At 47.0% G+C, this 22,835-nt stretch overlaps 1 protein-coding gene across 8 annotated transcripts in view; it reads right to left on the bottom strand.

Annotated features, from left to right (window-relative positions):
* The window catches only part of TMCO3 (transmembrane and coiled-coil domains 3), a 61,193-nt gene that overhangs the window by 21,737 nt on the left and 16,621 nt on the right, over positions 1 to 22,835 (bottom strand). For 7 of the 8 annotated variants that reach the window (XM_054529301.2, XM_063715053.1, XM_054529304.2 and 4 more), the window contains 2 exons: positions 16,826 to 17,012; positions 6,712 to 6,829 (listed from right to left, as the gene is read on the bottom strand). The exons of the other annotated variant lie outside the window; for it this stretch is intronic. In XM_054529301.2, coding sequence (XP_054385276.2) covers positions 6,712 to 6,829; positions 16,826 to 17,012 — 305 coding nt within the window. The remainder of the gene's footprint in view (positions 1 to 6,711; positions 6,830 to 16,825; positions 17,013 to 22,835) is intronic. 8 annotated transcript variants of the gene reach the window in all.

Raw genomic sequence — 22,835 nt, 5'->3', positions numbered from 1 at the left:
TGCCCTGCCTGGTTTTCTCTTTCAGTCTTCCCACGGCCCACCAGGTAGGCACTGTTCCCACATCCTGCCCAATTCACAGAAAGCTGCCAGGCTTGCACGGCCAGAGCATGGCCAAGCTGGGGCTCTAGCCTGGGCTGAACCTCAGGAAAACCCAGGTAAACAGCCGTTCATTCCTTCCACTTTCCTGCCTGCCTGGCTGAGCTACTGACAGCAGGGAAGACGTAACAGAAGATCTGGCAAAAGGCAAATACTAAAAAATTCTTCCACCCCACTACCTGCCATGAGGAAGCGCTTGTCAGCCGTTGGGGCGGGGCGGGGCTGGGGGCCTCACACCACCCTCCCCAGGGGAGCCACCGGTTTAAAGCCTCCTAAGAAACACACGAACCACCCAGGATACAACAAAAAGTCGCGCATCATATTAAGAATTGGGAAAATCACAACTTGAAGGAGAAAAGACAAGCGCCAGACTTCACATCGAGACGAATGGATACTGGAGTTATCTGATGAGGGTGCTAAAGCAGCCATGATTAAAACGCTTCAAAAGGCCACACTCTCTGTAAACAAATAAAAAATAGAAAATCTCAGCAAAGAAATAAAGGCTACATAAAAGAAGTGGAAATTATACAACTAAAAAAATACAGTCATAATAAAAATCTCTGGGGATGGGCTAAGTGGCAGAGTGGAGACGAGACAGGGCAGAACCGGTGACCCCGAGGACAGACAGAATTCATCCGCCTGAACACACAGAAACGGATCGAGGACGGTCAAGGCCTCAGAGACCCGCAGGACCCTAACGAAAGAGCAGATTTCTAAGTTTCTGCAATCGCAGAAGCAGAGAACAAGTGGACCGAAAAAGGATGTGAGGAAATAATGGCTGAAAACTTCCTGTTAGCCAAGAGACATAAACCCACAGACGCGAGAAACCGAGTGAATCGAAACAGAACAAACCCAGAGAAGTCTGCTCCAGGACGCACGGTAATACAATTTCTGAAAACTAAAGACAGAGAAAACACCTTGAAAGCTGCCAGAGAGAAACCCCTCATTCCTTCGAGAGAAGCACAAGTCTAAATCGCGCAGGTTTCACAGCTGGAACACAGAAGCTGGGTGCAGGGACACGCGCTTCCCAGGCACTGGATGAGGAGAGTCACCACCTGGAAATCCACATCCCGTGAGATGCCCTCGGAGTGACGCGGGGACAAAGGCCATTCCCAGACGAAGAAAAACTTAGAGAGTTTGTGGCCAGCAGATTAACTATGAAAGAATGACTGAAGAAAGTTCTCTACACAGAGAGGAAATGATTACAGAAGATAGATTGGAACACCAGAAGGAAAAGAAGAACATCAGAATGGGTAAAAATAGGTGTGAGGAGAATAGATTATCCTTTTCCTCCTGAGTTTTCAAAATCGTATTTGATGTCTGCAGTAAAAATTACAACACCATCTGCTGTGGTATTCAATAAAAGTAGAGAAAAGACAACAATTATGCAGTCATGTGTCACTTCACAATGGGGACACATTCTGAGAAGCATCATGAGGCAATTTCATCATTGTGCAGACATCCCAGAGTGCGTTTACACAAACCTAGACCCACCCAGGCCGCCTGGCACAGCCTCCTGCTCCTGGACCACACACCTGCACAGCACGTGATTGTACTGAATACTGCAGCCAACTGTAACACAATGATAAGTATTTGCATATCTCAACACAGAAAATACACACTGAAAGTATAGCATCAGAGGTAAAAATGGCACACCCGTACAGGGCGCTTGCAGGACTGGAGGTTCCTCTGAGTGAGTCAGGGAGTGAGGGTGAGTGAATGTGAGAGCCTCGAACACTACTGTGCACCACTGCAGACGCCACAGGCGCTGTACACTCAGGCTACACTAAACTGAGACAGTGTCTCACTGTGTTGTCCAGGCTGGTGAGTGGCGGTATGATCACAGCTCACTGCAGCCTTTATCTCCCAGGGTCAAGCAATCCTACAGCCTTCGCCTCCAGAGTAGCTGGGACTACGGGTGTGTGCCACCATGCCTGGCTAATTTTTTTTTTTGGTAGAGGCAAGGTCTTGCTATGTTGCCCAGGCTGGTCTTGAACTCCTAAACTCAAGCAATCCTCCCGCCTTGGCCTCCCAAAGGCTAGGATTACAGGTGTAAGCCCCACACCTGGCCAACTATGCTGAGTTTATTAAAAATATTTTTCTTTCTTCAGTATTAACCTTAACTTACTGTAACTTTTTAACTTTATAAACTTTAAGGTTTTTAAAAACTTTTTGACTCTTTTGTAATGACACTTAGAAACTGTACAGCTGTACAAAAAATATTTTCTTTCTTTTTATTCTATAAGTTTTTTCTAATTTTTTTTTTTTAACTTTTTAAACTTTTTGGTTAAAAACTAAGACACAAACACACATTAGCCTAAACCTGCACAGGGTCAGGACCATCAGTGTCGCTGTCTTCCACGTCCACATCCTGTCCCACTGCAAGGTCTTCAGGTGGAATAACAGGCACAGAGCTGTCGTCTCCTATGGTGACAATGGCTTGTTCTAGAAAAGCTCCTGAAGAACCTGCCTGAGGCTGTTTTGACAGTTCTACCTTTCTTTATAAATAGAAGGAATACACTCTAATGATAAAAAGTATAGTAAATACATAACCACAGTGGACTCAAACTACAAATCAGTAACAGAAAGACATCAGGAAGATCTCCAGATGTTTGGAAATTAAGCAACACTTCTAAACAATCCATGAGTCAAAGAAGTATCAAAGGAAATTTTTAAAACTCATTGAACAAAATGAAAATAAAAATACAACATATCAAAATATGAGATGCGGCTAAAACAGTGCTGAGAGGGAAATTTATAGCAGTAAATGCTTACAGTAGAAAAGATAAGTTTAAAATCAATAATCTAAGTTAAACCATAAGAACCTAGAAAAAGAAAAGTAAAATAAACCCAAAGCAAGAAGGAAGGTGAGGGTAGAAACTAATGAAATTGAAAACAACAACAAAATAAAGAAAATCAATAAAACAAGGAACGAATTCTTTGGAAAGATTAATACAATTGCCAAATCCCTAGACAAAGACGATGCAAGTTATCAATATAAGCAATGAAACAGGGGATATCACTACAGACCCTGTGGACATCAAAAGAATGATAAAGGAATATGACACAAAAACTCTGTATATATAAATCTGACAACGGAGACAGAATGGAACAATTCCTCAAAAAGCTAAGCTACCACAACTCAGCAATATGAAGTAGATATTCTGAATATCTACTGTGACTATTAAGCAAATTAAATTTGTAAGAAAACTCCCCAAAAGGAAATCTCATGACCCAGAGGGTTTTACTGCAGAATTCTACCAAATATTAAGGAAGAACTGACATCAATTTTATACAATGTTTTCCAGAAAATAAAAAGAAAAGAACACTTCCCAAAACATTTTGTGAACCTAGTATGACTCTCATTACCAAAACCCAGAGAGTATCAAAAAAAAAAAAAAAAAAAGAACTACACACCAATCTCTCTCATGAACTTAGACCCCAAAATCCTCAATAAATTAGCAAATTGAAGGCAGCAATGTATAAAAATAATTATATACCTAAACCAACGGGGAATTATCCCAGGTATGCAAGGCTGGTTCAACTTCCAAAAATCAATGTTATCCATCATGTCAACTAGCTAAAAAAGAAGGCCGGGCACGGTGGCTCACGCCTGTAATCCCAGCACTTTGGGAGGCTGAGGCGGGCAGATCACAATGTCAGGAGTTCAAGACCAGCCTGGCCAATAAGGTGAAACCCTGTCTTACTAAAGATATGAAAATTAGCTGGGCGTGGTGGTGCATGCCTGTAGTCCCAGCTGCTTGGAAGGCTGAGGCGGGCAGATCACAATGTCAGGAGTTCAACACCAGCCTGGCCAATAAGGTGAAACCCTGTCTTACTAAACATATGAAAATTAGCTGGGCGTGGTGGCTCACGCCTGTAGTCCCAGCTGCTCGGAAGGCTGAGGTGGGCAGATCACAATGTCAGGAGTTCAAGACCAGCCTGGCCAATAAGGTGAAACCCTGTCTTACTAAACATATGAAAATTAGCTGGGCGTGGTGGTGCACGCCTGTAGTCCCAGCACTTTGGGAGGCTGAGGCGGGCAGATCACAATGTCAGGAGTTCAAGACCAGCCTGGCCAATAAGGTGAAACCCTGTCTTACTAAACATATGAAAATTAGCTGGGCGTGGTGGTGCACGCCTGTAGTCCCAGCTGCTTGGAAGGCTGAGGCGGGCAGATCACAATGTCAGGAGTTCAAGAGCAGCCTGGCCAATAAGGTGAAACCCTGTCTTACTAAACATATGAAAATTAGCTGGGCGTGGTGGCTCACGCCTGTAGTCCCAGCTGCTTGGAAGGCTGAGGCGGGCAGATCACAATGTCAGGAGTTCAAGACCAGCCTGGCCAATAAGGTGAAACCCTGTCTTACTAAACATATGAAAATTAGCTGGGCGTGGTGGTGCACGCCTGTAGTCCCAGCTGCTTGGAAGGCTGAGGCGGGCAGATCACAATGTCAGGAGTTCAAGAGCAGCCTGGCCAATAAGGTGAAACCCTGTCTTACTAAACATATGAAAATTAGCTGGGCGTGGTGGCTCACGCCTGTAGTCCCAGCTGCTCGGAAGGCTGGGCAGGAGAACTGCTTCAACCCGAGAGGTGGAGGTTTCAGTGAGCTGAGATCATGACACTGCACTCCAGCCTGAGCAACAGAGTGAGACTCCATCTCAAAAACAACAACAACGGCTGGGCGCGGTGGCTCACGCCTGTAATCCCAGCACTTTGGGAGGCCAAGGCAGGCAGATCACGAGGTCAGGAGATCGAGACCATCCCGGCTAACACAGTGGAACCCAGTCTCTACTAAAAATACAAAAAATTGGCCGGGCTTGGTGGCAGGCGCCTGTGGTCCCAGCTACTCCAGAGGCTGAGGTAGGAGAATGGCGTGAAGCCGGGAGGCGGAGCTTACAGTGAGCTGAGATCGCGCCGCTGCACTCCAGGCTGGGCGACAGAGTGAGACTCCGTCTCAAACAACAACAACAACAAAGAAAAATTACATAATCGTATCAATTGGTTTAGAAAAAGCAATTGACAGAATCCACCACCCATTCATCATAAAAACTCTCAGCAAACTAGGAATGGATGGGAATTTCCTCAGCTTGACAAAGAGTGTCTACAATAAACCTACAGCTAACATCATACCTAATGGTGAGACACTGAATGCTTCCCTCTGAGGTCAAGAGCAAGGCAAAGATGTCCTCTTACACAATCTTTTTCAACAAAGTACTGGACATTCCAGCCAGTGCAATAACGGAAGAAGAAACCCAAATGCATACAGGTTGGAAAAGAAGAAATAAAGCACACGAGACAGGTCCTAGCACCTCAATCTGGTTCCAAAAGAAGTTTCAAAAAGGTCTCCTAATTTTTGATCAGTTGTACTCATTGCTGTAAGAAATGTAATAAAGGTAGCCTCTGGAGATTAGATCTAAAGCACAATATTTACATACATAAAGTATAGTATATTGGCTTAAAAGAAACTCAAGCTTACAGTCCTATCCCACTTTAAGTTTCATAGGGCACCCTAGACTTTGCAACTGTCCTTATTTTCTGGCTGATATTCTTGGAATGTATTTGTATATGCAGCACAACCTACAACTTTCTGGATAAATTAATTCTTCCCATTTGGCTTCTCTCTCCATATGAACCTAAGCAGGTGCAGTTTACGTTTGGCAATATGATATTCGGAGAATGGAAAGAAGGATTGGGGAAGTGGTAATGATGATGACAGTGACAATGACAACCACACAATAATAGCTCTCCTACATGCACACACACCACACACATATGCAGATATACATGCAGATACACATGCACGCAGACACATGCAACACACAGATATACCCCACATATGCACACGTGGATACCCGCCACAGACATACCACAGAACAAACACACACACCACACATGCATGCAGATATACAGTCACACAATGATAGCTCTCATACATGCATACACACACCACACATGCATGCAGATATACATGCAGACACACGTGCATGCAGACACACATGCACACAGACACATGCAAACACAGATATACCCCACATACGCACACGTGGATACCCCCCTACAGACATACCACAGAACAAACACACACACCACACATGCAGACACATGCCCCCCCACCACAGGCACACCACACATACATGCAGATACACATGAATACATGCACACACAAACCACGTAAGCACACAGATATACCCTACCTACACACACACACACACACACACACACACACACAGATACTCCCTCCCCATGCACACATACACATGCATACAGACACCCCCCTCCCTCCACATCACTTATTACGTTCTGGGCATTGTTCTAGGCACGTTTCTATCGGAACTCATTCATTCCTCCTGACTACTCCATCCGTGGGTCCTACTACCACCCCTACTTGATGGAAGACAGGACTGAGGAACAGCGAGGATAAGTCACCCGTCCGTGGTGAGGAGCTGCTAAGCACAGAGACAGGGTGTGAGCAAGGCAGTACTGCTCCAGGGACTGTGCACGGAAGCCTGAGCCATCTGAGCTCAGAACATCTCTTTGGAAAAGGTATTAAGTAGTATTTTTATGCACAAGTGATTTTAAACTAGAAAAACAAATTGTGTACACAAAGCGTTTACCTAGAAGATGCACTGGCGCCCGCCTGTATAAGAGTCGGCATGACGGCCATGAAGAGCCCGAGCTGCACGTCCTGCGTCACCAGCATGCCAAGGAGCACGGTGCTGTAGTCAACGTCGCCTGTGGGGGGAAAGGCATTGAAGACAGGTCTACGGCAACTCAAAAGTATCCGAAGTCAAAATATTGCCATTGTACACACTTCCAAAATAACTCAAATTATTTTGGCACTTTACTTTTTTTTTTTTTTTTTTGAGATGGAGTTTTGCTCTGTCGCCCAGGCTGGAGTGCAGTGGCACAATCTCGGCTCACCGCAACCTCCGCCTCCTGGGTTCAAGTGATTCTCCTGCCTCAGCCTCCTGAGTAGTTGGGATTATAGGCGCCCGCCATCACGCCTGGCTAATTTTTATATCTTTAGTAGAGACGGGGTTTCACCATGTTGGTCAGGCTGGTCTCAAACTCCTGACCTCATGATCCGCCTGCCTTGGCCTCCCAAAGTGCTGGGATTACAGGCATGGGCCACTACTCCCGGCCGGCACTTTACATTTTTAAGAATAGACTTTAAAATCTCTTTGAGAACACTGAAGCATTTTAAGATTAAAAATGTTGTAGAGCAAATCATCACAACACCTTTTACTTCCACGACTTACTTGTTATTTATATAATTATTGAAAAACCTCATGACAAAAAGGTGACATGGCAAACAAGATGACAGGCTTGGATAATCACACCAATTTCACCGCATCCCAGAAACACACGGAGAAGCCTTCGCTTCTCACCTTTACAGCTTCCCTGAGCTACTCCAGGTAGGCCTGACTCAGGCCCCTCTGGTCACGTGGTGTGTTCCACGTCTGCAGACCCACCCAAGCCACCACACGGAATGAGCCTTCTCTGTGTGACCAACACAGACTTGGTGTCCAAATGGTACAGACCCACCCAAGCCACCACACGGAATGAGCCTTCGCTGTGAGACCAAGGCGGGTCCGGTAGACAAACACTGGCTCATGAGGGCAGAACAGTAGTAGCCATGACTAGCTGAAGAGACTAAGTAACAACTCTGGAAAGAAGAAAGGAAAATGAGACCTTTTTCACCAATTCAGTAACTTGCACAAGCCTCCAAAGGTCTCCATTTTCAACGTACAGTTCCGGCTATGAACTCTGTAAATATGCTTCTAAAAATTAAATTGTCATTCCCCCAATCCCACCTCAAACAAGGTATTTTTTCCTTAAAAAAAAAAAAAAAAAAAAAAGCGGCTGGGTGCGGTGGCTCACACCTGTAATCCCAGCACTTTGGGAGGCTGAGGTGGGTGGATCACTTGAGGTCAGGAGTTCAAGACCAGCCTGACCAACATGGTGAAACCCCGTCTGTTCTAAAAATACAAAAAATTAGCTGGGCATGGTGGCGGGCACCTGCAGTCCCAGCTACTGAGGAGGCTGAGGCAGGAGAATCGCTTGAACCCAGGAGGCGGAGGTTACAGTGAGCCGAGATCGCGCCACTGCACTCCAGCCTGGGGGACAAGAGTGAGACTCCGTCTCAAAAAAAAAAAAAGCTACTGCTATCAACAGATTTTAAAAGACCAATCTGATAGAAAAGGCTTATTTAAAAAAAACAGCAGAACCACACAAAACCCCTTGATGCCAGCAAAAATCTCTTTCTGGATAGAGATTCAGGTAATCATTTTAGAAGGCTTGATTTACTTATTGTACAAAATTAAATTTTTGGTCAACAAAATATCTTGGCTTAGAATTTTAAAACAGTCTGAACAGACAATGACGTTAAGCTGTTGTGGCTACAGCTTTGTGCCTTTTAGGGTTACACGATTCAGGAAATGATAAAGATTGCCTCCCAACTAATATTGTCCACACGGAGGCTTCACAGATAGCGATTTTCACCCTAAGGCTCGCATGGGCTTGTGGTCACCGCACCTCTCTTCATCTTGCAGCCTTCGCAAGACAGGAGGGAGGCTGCGAGATGAGTCTGTGGGATGCAAAGGAGCCGCGGCCACCCCACATCTTCCGCAGATAACATGTTCACACCTGTGCCCCTTCTATTTAAAAGAAACAAAATCTCTCACTACATCTCACTTTTTAGAGATAGCCTTTGATACTGCCAGCATTTTGTAAATGTTTTAAATATTTTGTTCTCTTCCTTTGCACCAATCATAATGAACTGGCTGAAATCAACAGACACTCAACTGTCGCCCACTAGACCATGGACACCACAGACCAGAGACCAGGTCTTCACCAAGGTCCCTGGTGCAGGACCCCGAGTCCACACCCACAGGGCCTGCGCAGGAACCACGGCTCGCGAGGGACTTCACGGGGCTACAGGAGGAAGACAAGTGCTCGGAGTAGTGACGGGCACAAAACTTCAGCAGTGCAACCAGACAAGATGAAAATATTACTACACTGAAATATTACAACTTCTCTAATTTCTCAACACTTTCACTATTGTCATCTTTCTGAAATTTGCACTACCTTTTTGTGCTTATCACTACTGTAAGCATTTTGATTTCTTCCTGTTTTCCATTCCTTTTATTAAACAGTTTAAACATACAGAGAACAAGGAGTATATCAAATGCTCACATACCCACTAAGGAATTTGCTAAATTTTAAACCTGTAACATATTTGCTTCAGATTTTTAAAGAAAGAAAGTCCTAAGGGTACCACCAAGGAGGTGTGTAAACCCCGTGCTGTGGGGCCCCTCTTCCCTCCACCCACAGTCCCCACAAGGAGCTCTGTAAACCCCGTGCTGTGGGGCCCCTCTTCCCTCCACCCACACTCCCCACAAGGAGCTCTGTAAACCCCGTGCTGTGGAGCCCCTCTTCCCTCCACCCACAGTCCCCACTTGACCTTATTCTGAAAGTTCATCATCCCCTTGAATGCATTTCTACTTAATGTAACACCTATAGATTTGGAAGCAACACTGAGTTTATTATTTTGTCATATTAAACTTCACAGAATCAACATTTCTGCGACTTGCCGTTTTTGACCACCACTATATCTGAAAATTATCCATGTTGATGCACAAAGCTCTGATTCATTTTTAAAACTGTTGTAGAACAGACCACAATTTATCCATTCATCTCTTGGTGGACGTTCAGGAATTCCATTTATTCACTAGTACAAAAATGGCTGCATGAAATCCCAGCACTTTGGGAGGCCAAGGCGGGCGGATTACGAGGTCAGGAGATCGGGACCATCCTGGTTAACATGGTGAAACCCCGTCTCTACTAAAAATAGAATTAGCCGGGTGTGGCGGTGGGCGCCTGTAGTCCCAGCTACTCGGGAGGCTGAGGCGGGAGAATGGCGCGCACCCGGGAGGTGGAGCTTGCACTGAGCCAAGATTGCACCATTGCACTCCAGCCTGGGCGACAGAGTGAGACTCCATCTCAACAACAACAACAACAACAAGAAAAAAAAAAAAAGGCTGCATGAATATTCTAGCACACTGTCGGGGAAACCTCCTTTCCCCTCGCTTGCATTTTCACAAGAAGGGAATGTTTCCTCACCACTCCTGGCCTCTTGCCTGGTCCCACATACATTACTCTCAGAGATACAAGGGCACTCTTCCTGGGAATGGATAGAGCCCATCTTCCTTTGTGAACCAGCCAGCCCACAGCACCTGGTCTCTAGGTTCTCTTGCAGAGACCTGAGTTTCACAGGGCAGGCCCTGCCCACGGAGGCCTCTGGAGGCCAACGCTGCTTGTGGCTGGACGGTGAGTCTTGCTCCGAGGTTAAGAATGAAGCCTAAGAAGCTCATCACTGCCAGGTATGGAAACCACACCTTCTTCACAATCCAGCTGCCATTCTGACCTCCAGGTGCCTGCCTCCTCTGTTCCTCTTTCTATGCATTTCCAGCACAGGCAAGGCAGAGTGGAGTTATACATTTACTGGACTCCTTCGAGGGTTGGGCCCCTCAAAGGGGCTAGAAATCTTGAAAAATAGAAAAGGAGCAGAATTTGGACCAAAATCCATGTAAGAAGAGTGACTGAGGCTGCTGGTGTGGCCAGGGCTGATACCTTTAAGCTCTGGTGAGATAGTCTTAAGTTTGGGCTATATATGAATTTCTTTTCTTTCTTCCTTTTTTTTTTTTGAGATGGAGTCTCACTCTGTGGCCCAGGCTGGAGTGCAGTGGTGTGAACTTGGCTTACTGGAAGCTCCGCCTCCAGGGTTCAAGCAGTTCTTGTGCCTCAGCCTCCAGAGTAGCTGGGGATTACAGGCGCGTGCCACCATGCCCAGCTAATTTTTGTATTTTCAGTAGAGACGGGGTTTCGCCATGTTGGCCAGGATGGTCTCGAACTCCTGACCTCATGTGATCCACCTGCCTTGGCCTCCCAAAGTGCTGGGATTACAGGCATGAGCCACCATGCCTGGACATATATAGGAATTTCTAATAAAATTTCAAGCATATGCAAAAGTAGAAAGAAAAATACAGTGCATCTCAAGGAACAAATAATCCAGTTTCCATGATCAGGTAGACTAACCTTGTTTCATATACTAACCTCCACTCTACCCTCCTGAGGGAAACCCCAGTCATCCTCTTAACCATACCTTTCAGTGTGCATCTCTAAGACACAAGGCTGGTGTCCAAATTGGAAAGAATGAATTTAATGATCCTGTAAGCAGACAAGATTATCTCATATGTAGAAAATCCTAAAGATTTCACACACAAAAATCTATTAGAATAAACCAGTTCACAAAGTTGCAGCGCACAAAATAAACACACACAAGTCAGCTGCATTTCTTTTTTTTTTTTTTTTTTGGGGGGATGGAGTCTTGCTCTGTCGCCCAGGCTGGAGTGCAGTGGTGCGATCTCAGCTCACTGCAAACTCCGCCTCCCAGGTTCACGCCATTCTTCTGCCTCAGCCTCTTGAGTGCCTGGGACTACAGGCGCCCGCCACCATGCCCAGCTAATTTTGTGTATTTTTAGTAGAGACAGGGTTTCACCATGTTAGCCAGGATGATCTCGATCTCCTGACCTCGTGATCCGCCCGCCTCAGCCTCCCAAAGTGCTGGGATTATAGGCATGAGCCACCGCGCCCGGCCAGCTGCATTTCTTATATACTAACAATGAACAATCTGAAAAGGACATTAAGAAAACAATTCCATTTACAACAGATCAAAAAGAATCAAATACTTAGGACGAAGTGAACCAAGGAGGCAAAACACTTACACACTGAAAACTTAAAAGTGTGGCTAAAAGAAATGAAAGACACACTTAAATAGAAAAATATCTCGTATTCATGGACTGGAAGACTTAATATTGTTCAGATGTCAACACTACCAAAATTACAACTACAAATCCAATGCAATTCCTATCAGAATCCCAATGATGTTTTCTGAAGAAATAGAAAACACTATCCTAAAATGTATATGGAATCTCAGGTGACCCCAAACAGCCAAAATAATCTTGAACAAAGTTGGAGGATTCACACTTCCTGGTCTCAAAACTTAATAAAAACTATAGTAATAAAACAGCAGCATTTGGAAGTTATAGACTGCATTTGCACTTTTTAGTGGTTACCTTTTTTTTTGAGATGGGGTCTTGCTCTGTTGCCAGACTGGAGTGCAGTGGTACAATCTCAGCTCACTGCAACCTCTGCCTCCCAGGTTCAAGCGATTCTCCTGCCTCAGCCTCCCGAGTAGCTGGGACTACAGGCACGTGCCACCACGACCAGCTAATTTTTGTATTTTTAGTAGAGATGGGGTTTCACCATGTTGGTCAGGCTGGTCTCGATCTCTTGACCTCGTGATCCACCTACCTCGGCCTCCCAAAGTGCTAGGATTACCGGCGTGAGCCACCACACCCAGCCAGTTACCTTGTTTTTAAAAACAATTATTATAAAATACTTTGGATCAAGAAAAAAGGTACAAAGCATGTCATGAACAACCAGAGCCATCACTCAGCTTCTGAAAGAAATGTCACAAGCAGCTGACTGCCCTGCGTCCCTCTCTGATGGCATGCCTTCCCCATCTCTGGCACAGCCACCCGGCCACATTTGTCATTCTCAAACACTCTTCTTGCTTTTAGTGTAAAAGTTTGCATGTATGTAAAATTCAGACTTTAAACACATAAACATGTTGTATTCCACATCTTCTATTTTTCCCTCCATGCTATAGAAGTAATTCACATTTGCTTCTGCAGCATTCCAATGTATGAATACATCTTAACATCCAGCATGTTACTGAATATTCAGTTGATTAATTTTTTGCTATTAAAAATAATGGTGTTTTGAATTATAATAATTTGCAAGAATTTTCTAGGATATGTACGTAGAAATGGAAGTTTCTGATTGCAAAATTGTTCTCCAAAGTGGCTGAACCAATTTACATTCCCATGGAGAATGCTTAGATCTTGCAACTCCACATTCTTGCCAATGGTGGATCAGGTTAAAAATGTCTGCCGGGGCCAGGTGTGGTGGCTCATGCCTGCAATCCCAGTGCTTTGGGAGGCCAAGGCAGGAGGATTGCTCGAGGCCAGGGTTCAAAACCAGCTTGGGTAACATAGCAAGACCCCCATCTCCACAAAAAAACTAAAAACTTAGCCAGGCATGGTGGCACACACCTGTCATCCCAGCTACTCAGGATGCTAAGATGGGAGGATTGCTTGAGCCCAGGAGGTTGGGGCTGCAGTGAGCCAAGATCGAGCCACTGCACTCCAGCCTGGGTGACAGCAAGACTCGGTCTAAAACAAAGCTTGGCAGCAAGCTCGTGTGGATGGCGTTGATCTCAGTCCCATCAGCCTGCACCCCCGAATACTAGCGAGGCTCATGTCTTCCTGTTTGTTCATCATTTAGGTTTCTTCTCCTGTAAGTTACTTGCTCAGATAGTATGACTATTTTCCCATTAGGTTACTTTTTGGTTTGGATTTACAGACATTTTTGATACATTCTGAGTATTAATCCTTTGCTCTAAACAAACAATAAATAACTATAGTAAATGTCTTCCTCTGGCCTGTGGCTTATTAAAAAAAAAAAATGCCTTTCAATAAAAGTTACAGTTGTCCCCATAGTGAAGTTAGTATGAAAAAGAAAGTTACAAAGTCAAATGTGTCCTATGTATCAGTATTTTCTCTTTTGAATTCTGCATTTTATATTTTAAGGAATTCTACCCTAAGGTTATAAGGATATTTTCTATTTCCTTCTTGTAGTTCTAAAGTCAAGCTAATCTGATTTTCTTCTGTTTGGATAGCTAATTCCCACTCCTGGTGAGTCAATCTCCCCAGCTTCTCTGCAGCGTCTGGGCTGTGGGCCCCGCTCCCCAGCTCCGTCTCAGCCTGTGGTGCTGCTATCCACCGGGACATCCTCAGTCTTGAGAGCTGGCGGGGGACTCCTCACCTCAAATTAATGTTGGCTATTCTTAGCCTTTTGGTACCCACTGAATTTTAGAATCAGTTTCTTCAGTTTCATGAAAAATCCTGCCAGATTTTTCTTATTGGAACAGCTATGAGTTTATAAATTTGGGAAGAAATGACATCTTTATGAGTCTTTTTATGAACTCCGTGAGCATGAATTCGCTCCATTTGTGACTTTATCCTCAAAGGTCACAGCTCTCTTTTGATAAGTTTATTCCCGAAGCTTTTTTTTCAAATTACAATTTCTAACTGTGCTGTGGGTATATTACACATTTAACATGTCTAATCGTAAATTTCCTTTCAGTGTCCAAGTCGTTGTGTCTAACTACCTCTCAAACATGCAACCCTCCTACTTCTTACTATCTAGAGTTTTAGCCTGGCCTTCAAAAAACAAACTCAAACACCTCCTTTTCTAACAGTCATAACTGACTAAATTTATCACCTTCTAGCCCCCTCTGTCTCCCTGCTGCTTCCACGTCCAGCTCTGCCTCTGCAAGGCCTGGGTCCGGGCCCTGTGGGGACTGTGGGGTGGGCGGTGCTCTGGGGTCTTTGCACATCAGAAATGCCTGCATTTCACCCCCTACTCTTGGATGGTACTTTCACTGGGCACACATGACTTGTCTCCCCAGGGTGTGGGTTACCTATCCGCTATCTCCCACCATCTGACGTTGCCGAGGAGACGTGTCCTATCAGCCCATTTATTTGCTGTTCCTTTTTAAACCACCTGTCTTTTTGCCAAGTGTTCAGACGTTCCCTTCTACTTCACGCTCTGCTGCAGAACATAACATGCCTGGATGGACTTATTTCCCCTTATCCCATCAGTGTTGGAGATGGGCTCCGGTCTCGAGTTCTGAAAACCTACCAGGTCCTCTCTTTCCAGTCTCGGCCCCTGGGGCTCCAAGTCCATATATACTGACTCTCTCCATCTATACTCCACCCCTCTCCAGTCCTGGCCCCTGAGGCTCCGAGTCTATATATACTGACCCTCTCCGTCTACACTCCGGCCCCCTGCCAGTCCCAGCACCTGGGGCTCCGAGTCTATATATACTGACCCTCTCCATCTATTCTCTAACCCTCTCCATCTATTCTCTAACCCTCTCCATCTATACTCCGGCCCCTGGAGCTCTGAGTCTATATATACTGACCCTCTCCATCTACACTCCAACCCTCTCCATCTACACTCCAACCCTCTCCATCTACACTCTGGCCCCTGCGACTCCGAGTCTATATATACTGACCCTCTCCATCTACACTCCACCCCCTCCCTCTCCAGTCCCGGCCCCTGCGACTCCGAGTGTATATATACTGCGCACTGATTTTGAAGTCTTTGTTAAGCTGCTCTGTCCATAAGGGCAGTTCACACTGTGACTGTTGAGTCTGTTAGCTCTTTGCCAGCCACAGATTTCTTCACAGGTGTGGGTGTCCCGTGTGCGGGCCACTAAACCAGGAGCTGTTTTCATGCATCGTTCCTGGTCCCCACCTGATCTTTTTTCATTTCACTCAGCCCCCGACCCTCCATCCCTGTCCAGTCTCATGATGAGGCTGACCCTAGGACCAGCCCACAGGGATGCTGGGACCAGCACGAAGGAGGCCCATGGCCGGGGCCACCCGTCCAGTGTCTAGCAGGGAGGCTGCATCCGTGTGTCCTACTGGCGCCTCAGGCCCCACAGAAAGCCGCAGACTTTTAAAAAGTTTTCCCTGCCTCCTTTCACAGAGGGATGCTTCCCAACTGCCTGTCACACAGTGAGGGCACGTGTGGGTCCCACTGCTCGGCGGCCCACGGCCAGCTCTGCTCAGCCTCTCAGTTGCTGGCACAGAGCCTGTCGGTTTACAGGAGAGGTCAGACACACCTCTTTGGTTTTCGCTTTCCGTATTTTCTCTTCTATGCCTGTGTGTTCTGTGCAGGGTGAACGTCAGAGTGAAGCGACTGTGACATTTCGACCCCGTATTTTACTGACTTTTACAAAACAAGAGCAAAACAATGACAGCTTACCCAGTGGGCAGGCAAGCTGTCAGAAACAGCAACCTGCCAAGCCTCCCCGCAGAGGGACACGGTCCTGCCTAGGCTCCGAGCAAGTCACCTTCCACTCTCCTCCCAGCAGAGGGACACGGTCCTGCCTAGGCTCCGAGCAAGTCACCTTCCACTCTCCTCCCTGCACAGGGACACGGTCCTGCCTAGGCTCCGAGCAAGTCACCTTCCACTCTCCTCCCTGCACAGGGACATGGTCCTGCCTAGGCTCCGAGCAAGTCGGCTTCCACTGAACAGTCACGACTTAGAAGCGCCAATGTTTCATACATACGATGAAAGTAAGGCCAAAGCCAAAGAGTCGGGAACACCTTCAGTTACCAAAGCACCTTGATTTCACAGGAAGAAAGTATCAAAAGTGTATCAATTCCCAGTGCCTGCTAGAATTAAAGCAGCAAAACATACACAACTTCCTAAAATCCACCAATCCCACAGGCCATTTTCCAGTGCTGACTGGTTTTTCAAAATCTTGGTCCAATTTCTCTCTGGCCCTCAATCGATCCTAACGGGCATTTTTCTTAATCAAGTGGAGAAGTGGAGGTTTGGAGGAGCTGAGTTCACAGGGACACCATTTCCTTACGGAATGTAAGCCCTGGTATCTACCATGGTTAGGAAAGTCCTAAGAGGGGAAGTAAGACTTTGCAATTTTTCCTCACAGGCCCTCAACTGTGAATCCAAAAGTCACCTACACACGAGCATGAATTAGACACGCACTCAGAACATGCCATCACCTACCTTCTTTGTCACCCCGAGCACTGCCCATGAGGAACCTGGACACGAGGGGTGTGCTTGACAAGGACAGACACGTGGAAATGAAGACGCTCTGCGTGGGTTTGATCCGCAAGAGATGCCCCCACAGCAAGCCAAATGCAATCATTAACAGTGTCATGTAACACGGCCCTTGTAAGGAAATCTTCCACACCTTAAAGAGAACACAGTGATTCACACGCTTTTTAGTGACAACAGGCAATGACCACACCACACAGACTTCATGCATTTCTGCATCCAGGAAAGGAGGCAGAGCTGAGCTTTTGTGAAGCAACGCTGGAGTCACCATCTGAACACAGTGAATACTCATACAAGGCTTCCTCTGTGCCAGGCACTGTTACAGGGCTGCACACACACAATACAGGCACACGCACTCTCTCCCCACGTGTGTAAATAAAACCGAATCCTCAGAACAACTTGAGCTCAAGATGAAAATTTCCCCCACTTTTAGATGAAAACACCGAGGCACACACAGGTTAAGTGACTCGGCCAAGGTCACGTGGCCAGTAAATGTTGGAGACAGGAAGTGCACCCAGGCAGTGTGGCTTGGCAATCGAAGCAGCTCGATAGGTGCCTCGGGGTGCACTCAGCACTGTGTGAAACCAGACAGGAAGGGGGAAGAAAGCACGCTTCAATCCTAAAATAATAAAAACTACCAACATATATAAAGATAAATATGATACATCAACCAAAGAAATTAACCTGGAACTCCTCCTATTCCACGTGAAGTGCTCATTCATATTTTTTTTCTCCTCACTGCATGGTCCCAATCAAAATAAACATCAATTCCCTAATTCCAGGCCCTCTATGGAAAGTGAAAGTTGGGGTGGGGGGCCCTAGAAGGAAGGGATGCAGGGGCTGTGTGGCTAAACACAGGCGTCATGGAGCAGCCGGGCACAGGCAGCTCCGGGGACCCACCCACCAAGCCCACCAGTCCCAACATACACAGGCAGCTCCAAGGGACCAACTCACCAAGCCCGCCAGTCCCAACATACACAGGCAGCTCCAGGAGACCAACCCACCAAGCCCGCCATTCCCAACATACACAGGCAGTTCCAGGGGACCCACCCACCAAGCCCGCCAGTCCCAGTGTACACAGGCAGCTCCAGAGGGACCAACCCACCGAGCCCACAAGCCCCAACATACAAAGGCAGCTCCGGGGGGACCCACCCACCAAGCCCGCCAGCCCCAACGTACCTTGGGTGCTTTGGAGCGTGTGAGCTTTTCCCTCCCCACCTAGTTCTTAGTGAAAAATAACACTTCTTGCAAAATTACAACTTTTTTTTGAGAATCAGGGAAATGAGCAGACACGCCCCAGCTTCCCACAGTTGTGACCAGCTGGCTTGCTTGTCCACCATGGAGCTTCCAGACCCCAAAGGGGAACCACGGTGCCTTCCAACCCCACGAGGCCCCAGGCTCACTTCATCTGAACACTGAGAGGCCACATGACAGGAGGCCGGCAGATGCCACCAAACAGCTCTGGGCCGTGGAGACTCAGGGAAGTCTCTACTCTGCTCGGCTCCCTCTCTCCTTCCACAAGGAGGGGAAGGGTCGGTCCCTTCAGCACAAAGGCTGCCTCTGAATTTCTTTTCTCTACTTCCTATGCTTGGCAATCGTGATGGTTATCACAGAGCGCATCTCACACCCTTCCTCTTCCGAATATCACAGCCGAAGAGCAATGGAAGCACCCGTGCCGTCCACGCTGGCTGCAGCCTGAGGGGGCCACGGGCTTGGGGGTTACTCCTGCAAGCAGTGTTAGCCAGCTCTAATTCTGGGTCTTCCTAACCCTCTAGGGACACGTGGAGTCGAGGCCTGATCTGCCCTAACTCGCTGTGCGCCCTGGGTGGGTAGCAGTCTCTCTAGCTTTAGTTTCCACATCTATAGAAAACAGGCGAGACTCTGTTATCTCTGAGGTCATTACCAGGGTGAACCTTGTCTGACCTTATTATATTGTGTTACCCCACATTCCAGCCAGGAGGGCCCTGGGAGCAAGGTGTCGAGACACCACAGTGGGAAATGGCTCCAGGAAAGGCCACAGGGGCACAGGTGAGAGTAAGAAGCTTCCTGTTCAACATGGGACCTGTGCATGCATCAGAAACCCCACCTGCAGGCGCACCCAGGTCAGAATCTGTGGGTTAGCAAGCCCCCCAGATGGCTGCATGTGGGCTGGAGGTCAGGAGGCGCTGACAGGCAGGCCCCTTGGCACCCCCGGCGCCAAGACACATTCTCCTGAAATCCCAAAATACAAGCCACAGGGTAGGGGCACATCTACATTACACCTGCCTCACCCAGCAGCCCCTGAAGGGCCCAGAACGCCACAGGTGCTCAACAAGTATTTGTAGTTAGAACAGAGAAAATACAAGACAGAAGCAAACGAAACTCCCAACCCCAATGACTCGAGAAACGATCTAGAGAGAGGCAGAAACTGACAGACTCTTAAGAGATCAAGTTTAAGGAACAGTTGAAGTCAGGCTAGAGGAGCGAGCAGCTACAAGGGCGAGAACAGAGCGGGCAGCTTTCCTCAGCACTATGCACGGCGCGGTTTCGGGGCTTCAGTGTTCTGAGTAGTTTCTAATCATATCTTTAGAAGTCCTAAGAGGGGCCTTCTGGCAAGTATTAACATTTCAAAAACCCAAGGAAATTATTTTCCTACCCACAAGTGTGGTGTGCAAGCTAACCAACGTGGCAGGAGGCTCATGAGTTCAGAAAAGTCACTCCGGGTAACTCAGGCTATTCTAAAGCTCGGCCAGATATCTACACCTGAGTAATACAAAGGGGAAAATAAACACATTGCTTAATAATGTCATTTTCTGGGTGGATACAGATCTGCAATCCGAGTCCACGGACTTAGAAAAACAGTGGGATGCCGTCTCCATGAACCAGGGTGGGGCCGGACTCCGACGGCTTCCACCGGGGACAGCAGCACAGGCTCAGCAACGGGTGAGAGGAGTTGGGACCGGGAGGCCCTCGTCAGCACCAAGACACCCGCAAATCCCAGACACAGAAGGAACCCTGCCCAGCCCCACTCCATCAGGTGTCAGCAAGGAGTTTCACAGACGTCTCCTGAGTCCCAATCCAGTGTCCTTCCACGAATCTGACTCTGTCACCACGCAGGGCAGCTAAGCACAACTTACTAACAGAACGCCAGTCTCTTGCCAAGCCCCTGAGTCTACACCACCAAGCAGGCACTTCAGAAACGGGTGCAAACCCTCGGAAGCACCATTAGATGACAGCAGGCCTGACGAAGCACGTGCTCGTGCTGCTCACAATTACCTCAACGTTACATTATACAACATTATTTTTTATTTAACTGTGAATACTATAGTGGAGAAAAATACAAACTATGAAAATGCAGAGCCAGAAGACACCAGAGTCTTCTAGATTCCTCACTGTACAGGAGAGGAAACACAGGTCCAGGCAGGTCAGTGCCTTGTTGAAGCTCTGCTGCACAGCCAGAACTTCATCCCCTCCCACCTCCCCTAGGGGTCTGCCCTAAATTGCCCTTTGCTGTAAACTTCTCTAAATTACACACACACACACACACACACACACACCACACCACACCCCCCCCCCAATGCTGCACCATGGAATGGAGGCCTCGTGTTTTTACGGAGCTTCATGGGACACTGGTGAGACAGGGCACTGGACAGCCACACCCCCTTACCCCGCCACAACAGGCTCCTCCACAGGCCGGGTAGCCACGTGGCCTACACCCCCTTACCCTCCCCACCCGTAACAGGCTCCTCCATAGGCCGGGCAGCCACGCGGCCGACACCCCCTTACCCTCCCCACCCGTAACAGGCTCCTCCATAGGCCGGGCAGCCACGCGGCCGACACCCCCTTACCCTCCCCACCCGTAACAGGCTCCTCCATAGGCCGGGCAGCCACGTGGCCGACACCCCCTTACCCTCCCCACCCGTAACAGGCTCCTCCATAGGCCGGGCAGCCACGCGGCCGACACCCCCTTACCCTCCCCACCCGTAACAGGCTCCTCCATAGGCCGGGCAGCCACGCGGCCGACATCCCCTTACCCTCCCCACCCATAACAGGCTCCTTCCTCCACAGGCCGGGCAGCCACGCGGCTCACGCCCCCTTACCCTCCCCACCCATAACAGGCTCCTTCCTCCACAGGCCGGGCAGCCACGCGGCCCACGCCCCCTTACCCTCCCCACCCATAACAGGCTCCTCCACAGGGTTAACAGCAAGGATGACACCGCTTTTCCTTAGGACCCAGGAGAGTGGTGAATTCTCTTTAATCATTGAACTTAGAAATTAACAATTTACAAGAAATATAAAAAGATGCAAAGTACCTGAGAACACCCTCAAGTCAATTCAGAACAACTTATGAGGACGCGTGTCTTCAGGAGTGGTCACAGGAAAGGGCGGGTAATGAGAAGATGGAAAAACGGAGCTTTTAGTGGAAAAACAGAAAGATAAAGAAAACAAAAAGTTCTAGGTAAGAGGATGAACTGAGGAAGCAAATGGGAAGAGAGTATAAAGAAAAACACGCCAGTGAGATCAGAGTTGACTTCTGAAAGTAAACACAAGCCTTTAAAAGAAAAGTTTATTTTTCCTTGTAATGACAAAGTATTGACTGCTTATTATAGAAAATTTGGAAAATATGGAGAAGAAACCAGAAGTCATCGTGGTTACCCGGAACGTTTCTTTCCCGTTTTTCCCCCATGTATTGATGCTTCTTTTACATTGCCACGGTCATGTTACATGCTCCTTTTTCCCCCAAGTTTAGCTTTCCAACCGATATTTTGCTTTGTTGCTGATGCTCTTGTAACTTTGCAATGGCTACCTAACACTCCATCAGTAGTCACACCGCAGTTAAACTGACCGTTAGACACTCAGGACTGGTTCCACTGTTTCTTAAAAATTTACAATGAGGAGGTGAAACCTTTTGTGGGTAAATTTTTTAAAAACTTATGTTTGATTCTTTCCTTTGGAGAGAGACCTAGAAGAACTACCAGGTCAAGGCATATGTACATTTTAAGGCTTTTAGGTCAGATTGCTAGACAGCTCTCCAAAAAGAGTGTACAAATCCAAAGAGCTGGAGAAAATCTCCACAATCTATACATCCGACAAAGGACTAATATCCGGAATCTACAAAGAACTCAAAAAAGTCAGCAAGAAAAAAACAAACAATCCCATCCAAAAGTGGGCTAAGGACATGAATAGACAATTCTCTAAAGAAGATATACAAATGGCCAACAAACATAAAAAAACGCTGAACATCACTAATGATCAGGGAAATGCAAATCAAAACCACAATGCGATACCATCTTACTCCTCCAAGAATGGCCATAACCAAAAAATGAAAAGAATAGATGTTATCAGGGATGTGGGGAACAGGGAACACTTCTGCACTGCTGGTGGGAATGTAAACTAGCACAACCACTAAGGAAAACTGTGTGGAGGTTCCTCAGAGAACTAAAAGTAGCTCTACCATTTGATCCAGCAATCCCACTGCTAGGGGAAAATAAGTCACTATACGAAAAAGATACTTACATGCACATGTTTAGAGCAGCACGATTTGCAATTGCAAAAACATGGAACCAGCCCAAATGCCCATCAATAGAAAATGTGGTATTTATATACCATGGAATACTACTCAGCCATAAAAAGGAACAAAAAAGGGGTATTTGTACCAACGTGGATGGAATTGGAGACCATTATTCTAAGTGCAGTAACTCAGGAATGGAAAATCAAACATCGTATGATCTCACTCCTAAGCGGGAGCTAAGCTATGAGGACACAAGCGCGTAAGAATGACTCACTGGACTTTGCGGACTTGGGGCAAAGGGTGGGGGGTAGCGAGGGATAAAAGACTACACATTGGGTACAGTGTACACTGCTCTGGTGACAGGTGCACTGAAATCTCACAAATCACCACTAACGAACTTACTCATGTAACCAAACACCACCTGTCCCAAAAAACCTATTGAAATAAAAAAAATTAAAATTAAAAAAA

The sequence above is a fragment of the Pongo abelii genome, chromosome 14 (genome assembly GCF_028885655.2).
Source record: "Pongo abelii isolate AG06213 chromosome 14, NHGRI_mPonAbe1-v2.0_pri, whole genome shotgun sequence".
Classification (NCBI taxonomy): domain Eukaryota; kingdom Metazoa; phylum Chordata; class Mammalia; order Primates; family Hominidae; genus Pongo; species Pongo abelii.
The sequence above is the reverse complement of the archived record's forward strand: the minus strand, read 5'-3'. Positions and strand labels throughout refer to the sequence as shown.